Source organism: Pelmatolapia mariae, linkage group LG18 (genome assembly GCF_036321145.2).
Source record: "Pelmatolapia mariae isolate MD_Pm_ZW linkage group LG18, Pm_UMD_F_2, whole genome shotgun sequence".
NCBI classification, from domain to species: Eukaryota; Metazoa; Chordata; class Actinopteri; order Cichliformes; family Cichlidae; genus Pelmatolapia; species Pelmatolapia mariae.
In genome coordinates, this window is record NC_086243.1 from 20296778 (window position 1) to 20304143 (window position 7366).

Here is a 7366-nt window from a genome sequence, read left to right on the forward strand (position 1 = left end):
GATAGACAAACAACAATTTAATTTTTTAAAAAACAGAGTTGATATTGGGGGAAAAGGCATCGTTTACATTTCTATTGATTATTCCTGAGGACTCATGGGGGCTGTTATCAAAAAGAAACAGCTGGGAGGGGGGGGGGGGGTGCGTATTCATTTGTAACCGAAAGCATAACTTTCGAATAATGAAACCTGATCGTATCAACGCATTAATCCAACTTTCAGACCTGATCAAGTGAAGTGTCTCCCCCCTCGCTCTCCCTCTCTCTCTGTTTTTCAGCGTGATTGATTGGAGGAGTTCATAGGCTGGCACCCCCATCGCGTCTCCAGCCGCTCACGCTCCACATGATTGGTCCGCCTCCTGCGGCCGCAGCCACCAGAGGCGCCTCCTCTCATAAACCTCCTCTAACTGCGGTAAACTTTCCCATTACTTCCAAGAGAAGCAGAGGCTCACTGTTAGGAAGTTTGCTTACGACTTATATGGCACACTTGTAGCAGGTAAGTCTTCTTCTTCGTCTTTTTAAACTTTTCTTCTCCCACTTTTGCGGCGCGCACAGCTGCTTTAAACATCTGGCGGTGTCGTGGCGAGCGCAGCGAGACCTAACTCATAATTTCGGGGTATTGTTTTATCGCTCCAGTCAGCCTTTCGGTCCTTATCTGTTTTGACTCTTATCAAACGGTTATCTCTTTTGCTGTGAAGACATATTGCGTTTTTGTTTCCTATCTCTTTATGTGTGCGTCTACTTGCGTGTGTGCGTGTGGAGGGGAGGACAGGGATTTGACACGGATGGATCCAGTGCCTCTTAAGAGCGCTTCATGAGAGCATGGCAGTCACTGTGGACTGGGTTTTTATTGGAGTTCGAGATGATACTGACTCAGTAATAATTAACCGGAGCTTTCGTAGTTTATTACCCTATTCTCTATTGTGAAAAATGTAGTTCATCCAAAGATGAACGCTGGTCTGTACACCAGGTGTCCGTTTACATTTTCCCCCTTTTTCAGAAACCTGCCGACTTTCTGTCAGGATGTTTTGTGGATATATTTTCAATTCACTTATCCTTAACATCGCAAAAAGGGTCATTTCTTCTGGTTTCCTAACGGTTCCGACTCTTTTTGTTACAGGGTAGACCACTCCCTGGCCATTTTTATTTACCCCTACGGTGTATGGAAAGTGCTCCTGGATGGAACTGGGCGAAAACAGCTGGTCCATGGTCAAGCGAGAAGTGTCCAGCAGCCCAGGGTCACCGGCTGAGCAGAACTACCTGCCCGGTGACAGCAGGAGGGACGGCACCACCTCGGATGAGCTGAGGACACCTCCGAACGAGCTTGACGCGCTAGGGCACCGTCGCTCCGACAGCAGATCCCTGCACTCCTACCTTCACTTCGGACACCATAACAACACCCTGACCACTACCGAGGATATCCCGCTGTTTACGGATTTAGACCAGGGGAGCAAACTCGTCCTCTCCACCGGAGCACACAAGACAAGCTTGCTGGTGGACCCGGCCGACATGTACCAAACACTGGCCATTGCGGCCCAGAGCCAGACTGGATATGATTCGAGTTCTGGTGGTTATATGCACTCCAACCCTAACTCCCCAGTGTATGTCCCTAGCTCACGGGTGGGCACCATGATCCCCAGCCTGTCTTATCTGCCAGCCAACGTGTCTGCTCAGCCCGGCCACGCCGTCTCCAGTCACTCGGTGTGGTCACAGTCCACCCCGGAGAGCCCTTCGTACAGCACGGGGAGCCCGCACGCCTCCAGTCGTTTCCACTACCCTCCAAGCCCGCCCATCAATAACGGGACCCCCAGGGACACGGGCTACAGTAACACACTGAATATGAGCAGCAGAGACCAGTACAGCCTTTCTCGTCCCCTCAGCGGGACCTACCCGAGCCCATACTCCCCGTACGTTGCACCCCAGCTACCCTCGCCCTGGCCCGGGGCACCTTTTGATAACACGATGCTCCACACCTTGCAAAGCAGGAGTGCGCCCTTGATTCGAGGACCAAATGGAGGTAAGAAAAAAAAATCAAACGAAAACAAAGTAGAGGGAGGCACAAAGATGGAATAGTTTTCCTTCTCACTGTGTGGGACGGAAAGAAAAAAAAGGTATTTTAATCACGCGCGCAACCTTGAAGTGTCTGGAGTGAAGGCACCAAGCGCCTGCGCCTCTTTGTAACAGAAACCTGTTCCCCTCATCGAGTCCTGACCTCAAAATGTTGAATAAGAATATGTTTCATACACTGCCAAAAATGAATTTATGATAGTGTGTGTGTGTGTGTGTGTGTGTGTGTGTGTGTGCGTGCGTGTGTGTGTGCGTGCAAGAAACAAATGACTGCCCAGAAATATATAAAATAAATCATTTACATGAAGTAAAATCCACCGTGGCTTTTAAAACAATATTGCCACAACAGTACAAATTTATTAAAAATGTGAATTTTGTTAAACTCTTTCGCTGTAATCAATTTATAATCCATGAACAGATCATTTTGCCCGCCGTATCTATCCGCTTGCTTTCTTTGACATGAAGTCCCAGAAGCAGAATCGCTTATGAAATAATGACCAGCAACAATGTGTAATCCTCACAAACCAGCTCCCTGTTCTGATTCCAGCATTTCTCTTCAGTTTCAGATATTCTGGACGACATGGGGGAGAGCAGAGAGTGCGTGAACTGCGGCTCCATCTCCACGCCGCTGTGGAGGCGCGATGGCACGGGCCACTTTCTCTGCAACGCCTGCGGCCTCTATAGCAAAATGAATGGTCTGAGCCGGCCATTAATTAAACCACCGAAACGGACGGTAAGGAGACAGGAGGATGGGGGGCGGGGGCCACTTAAATCAACCAATTTCCTGCCTAATTGTTTCAAACAATTGCTGGAGGTCACTGTCGTTGTCACGATTCGGCCTCTGGATGAAGGTTTCAATGATACAGCCCCCAGTTCAAACCTGATTGTAATCAAGGAAAATTTATTTACGCAAGATCACGTGATTTCTATAAAATGGGGAAAATAAATAAATAAATAAATAAATAAATAAATAAAGCATGCATTTCACATTTGAATCAAGGACTTGTGCTTTGCGAAGGAAAATGATAGTTTTAGCTTAGCCAGTGTTTTAAATTCATCAGTCAAGCACAATCATTTAGTTGTTTCATAACAAAAAAATGTTATTCACTAAATTCACATTAAATCAATCCACACGTGGAAAGCGTTAATGTAAGGAGACACTTTATCTCAAGCTCCACTCCCAGCTACTGTCGGGTAAGCTAATCTAAAAAGGCGTCAGTGGGTCCAGATTTTCCATGGTGCCATTACGCACAGTTTTTACAAGGAAGTGAAATGGCACGTAGGAACTCTCTGCGAATTAACAACCTGTAATAAATAAATGAATTTATAAAAGTCCGTGCGTAAATGCCAGTTAAATTGGGATTCTAACAGGGTGTGGATTATTGCTGGAAAGTCAGGTATGAATAAATTAGTTGAGTGTGTGGTGCTTTATTTTCCTGGATACCCACGTTTAATTATGTGACTGATGTTATGTTTTGCTTGCCTCAACAGTCAACGTCCAGAAGAATCGGCCTTTCCTGCGCCAACTGTCAAACCAGTACCACCACTCTGTGGCGCAGAAACGCGGAGGGAGAGCCGGTGTGTAACGCGTGCGGCCTCTACACAAAATTACACGGAGTAAGTTCACTGCGATTTTAATTTTCCCCCTCTAATTAAATTTTAATTTTTAAAAATCGACGCATTATTGATAAAAAAATAATTTCTTATTTTCATTAAAAAAAATCACATCTTACAGGTACCTCGGCCGCTCGCCATGAAGAAAGAGGGAATCCAGACGAGAAAAAGAAAACCGAAAACTTTGAATAAAGCAAAGGGATCCTCTGGTGAGTAGCTGAACAATATTTCTGCTGCACGAAGGAATATGTATGTCATATTTATCTCTTTTAAAATAATGTAACGACAACATTTTTTTTTATGTTTCCAGGAAGTAGCAACTCTGTCTCCATGACTCCTACATCCACCTCTTCATCCAATTCCGAAGACTGCTCGAAAACCAGCTCTCCCTCTGGACAAGTGTCAGGGGTAAAACTGATTTTTAATTGCTTTTAAATTTTTTCAAATAATAGTTTAAAATAAAAAATAATAATTATAAAACAATGAAATATCTATATCAATTTGTGTGTGTGTTAAATAGGAATTTCTACACTTGAAATTACTATAAAAAGCCAGATTTTTCACCCATTTTCATGAGTGAATATTTTGTAAAATACAAACTGTGATAAAGAGATGACATGCAGGCTGACTGATGCTCTGTGGTTACGACTTCTGCTAACTAATATGTCACTGTGATATTTCACTAATATGAGTGTCACATTGATCATGCTCCTTTTTTCCCCAACATTGCAATGCAAATGTCATTTCAGTCCTCAATAATAATAATAATAATAATAATAATAATAATAATAATAATAATAAAGGTTTTACACAATCTAAAAGTTTTACTGACATTTTATTCAATAGACTCAAAATTTTTGCTAACAGAGAGTTTTCTGGTTGCAGATCAGTTCATCTGTGCTGTCCAGCTCCGGGGAGGGAGCAGGCTCGGGCTCGGCCGTCAAGTACTCGGGACAGGACGGCCTGTACGGCAGCGTGAGCTTGACCCAGTCATCGGACGTGGCTTCAGTGAGAGGCGAACCCTGGTGCCCCATGGCCTTAGCCTGAACATTTTAACCTTCTGGGCGGACAGAGATCCCCGGCCCCTCGTGTCTGGATGCTGTGTATAGTGGAAGTATTTGGGTGCAGTGTTGGTTTCCTTCCCTCTCAGCTGATGCAAGAAGAGTTGGACGAGAGGGGGAAAGAAGTTTGAGATGACCTTAAGTCAGACTAGAAGCTTGAATCAAGCATGGAGTATCTGCGATTGGGTTCCAGATTGATGTCAGGGTCTTTTTTTTATTTTTTGCCTTACAACAACATCAACAACAAAAGGGAAACGCCAGGCCAAATGATCAATTAGGTGGCCTGCTATGGATGGTTGCTGGACCTGCACTCGGTATCTCTCCCATCCGTGGCACACAGAACCAAATCTGGGTTCCTTAAAGAAAGCCATCTTGTACATAATGGATTTCTCTTTGAAGATGTTGATTGGATATCAGTGCTTCACACAAGCGCTGAACTCTTTGTGGACTTTTTTTGATTTTTTGTTTTTTCCAAAACTGGAATCATGCCATAAGTGCCGAGACAACTTACATGAATCAAAAGAAAGAAAAATATTTATAAATCTTCCATAGTTGAAAAACATGTCTATGATTGTTAATAAAGATATCAATATAGAGTAGAAGTTAAACCATTCTGATGTCTTCTTTTCTATTCTTTGTCTCTCGATAAGCGGTAGTACAGTAGTGTTGAATGTTCACGTTTTCCACTGAAAGCTCTTACTTACTGTATTTGACTGAAACTAGTTTGGTTTAAACAGGGTATAAATGACTATATCACATCGTGTTGTGTTTAATCGTTTAAAAAAAAGAGAGAAAAAGATGCAAAAACAATCAAGTTCTTGAGACTTAATTTTTGACATGAGAACACTGTCGGCCGACGGGCAGCATTACGGTACTACTTCTACAAAATCTCGCACATGTAAAGCAGTTGGATGGCTTGTTTGAACAAAGAACGCCCAGAATAGCTGTAGGACCCTCTGACCTTTATGTTCTTACACATAAACTGCAAACGAAGGCTGCTGGCCGTGCTACCTGACTCACTATAAACTGTATACCCTTCATAATAATAACATGTGCTGTTGCATCATATTTCAGCCAAAATTAGACCAAAGTGTAGAGTGAGGTCACCTCTGAACAAATCCATGCTCACTGTGATGACTGTGATGAATCGCTGTAATGATTAAAAGGAGAATTGTTAATGTAACATGTTCTTATGAAGCTCACAGGTCATGCCAAATCATGAATTTGAGAAGCCTTTTTGATTTTTCATTTTGTTGCATGACCTAAGCAAGTGGTGTGGGAGCTTCAAGAGCTATTTCAGGCTTTAAAAAAAAAAAAAGAAACCTCCCCCCACCCGAAGAGACTGAAACCTGAAAGCTGATAAGTTACATGTAAATGTTAGCACAAAGAGTTATTTTTTTCTTTGCTTTTGTTCACAACTTGCTTCATCCTAAAAAAGAGCATGTCATTCACGCAACCGGACTTATTTATTTTTCTGAAATAACATGTTTTCTTGTTGTTTTACTATTTTTTTCTTGAACATTATGAGAAATTATTTAAATTCAGCCCAATAAATTGTTCTGGTGATGCAAATAAATCTGCAGTTTGTTTTTAAAAGAAGAGCAAAACGCGTCAGTGTTTTGAAATTACGGAAAGAACCACCTTCTGCATATTTTTGTGTGAGTCATTCCCATCTATACTTTAACTCCCTGTTTCTCCTTGGCTGAACAGATACCAGAGGGCTTTATTTTCTCAGATGTTTTCACAACTGGGAGGAAAGAAGAAGACATCACGGCCAGCTAATGCAAGACAAGAATTTCGCCTAAAAGTTGCACAGCAAGACTTACCCAGCTTTTTTTTCTGGGTGATTTCACCAAACCACACCTTTATCCTTTCTGGTAACGTTTTCACTCGAGACTTTTCCTTTTCTTCGGGCCCCTGTGGGCTTAAAGAACAATCCACTTTCCTGTGTCCTCTTGAACCAGCAGCTCAAAGTACCTGTCACAATGTTTACTGTACTTAAGAGAATATGGCCTGTGAGTAATTCCACATGAAAAGATTTTAGAGATGGTTAGGATTTATGCCTGAGCTTAGCGTTATCTGTCTGCTCTTTGACATATTGATTCAGCTAAGTTTATTGAGTGTGGAGGAATGCGCGGCACTGCGTAACAGACAAATCCACAGTTTTCAGGTGAACGGTTATTGCACCTATTTTTCTTATTTGACTTTTGACATCAGATCGGAATGACACTATTTTTCACTATTTCCTTCATATCCATCACAATATTTGCTTTTCCTTTTTTTCTTTAAATTTTACTTGTGTGTTCAAACTGAATGGAAAAGGCTTGTGATGATTTGCTGCTGAGTATTATATAAAACCCAATTTGTCCACCGGGACCACCGGGCATTAAGTCCTTGAGCTTCCAACGAGATAAATTACAAAAGCACCTTTAGATATGTAAATGCAAACTACTGTTGAGCTCAAAACACAGGCAAATATTTATGGGTATCTGAATTTATGAGGAGGTCCTAGCTTGGCACTGTATCCATGGTGCTACGAGGGAGGAAATATAAACACGGCAGCGCAGAAATCCTCCCTGCGCTCTCATCTGGATTGCTATCCGCACAGCCGAGGGTCACTTTCATGCT

The 7366-nt window shown here is 42.5% G+C and overlaps 1 protein-coding gene across 1 annotated transcript; it reads left to right on the top strand.

The window, feature by feature from the left end:
* Window positions 1–436: 436 nt before the first annotated feature.
* On the top strand, window positions 437–5234 carry gata6 (GATA binding protein 6). Its single transcript, XM_063462306.1, has 7 exons — window positions 437–492; window positions 1117–2013; window positions 2624–2796; window positions 3555–3680; window positions 3799–3886; window positions 3988–4085; window positions 4563–5234. Exons 2-7 carry the CDS (start codon window positions 1176–1178, stop codon window positions 4722–4724), a joined length of 1485 nt encoding a protein of 494 aa, XP_063318376.1. The 5' UTR covers window positions 437–492; window positions 1117–1175; the 3' UTR covers window positions 4725–5234.
* The last annotated feature ends 2132 nt before the right edge of the window (window positions 5235–7366 follow it).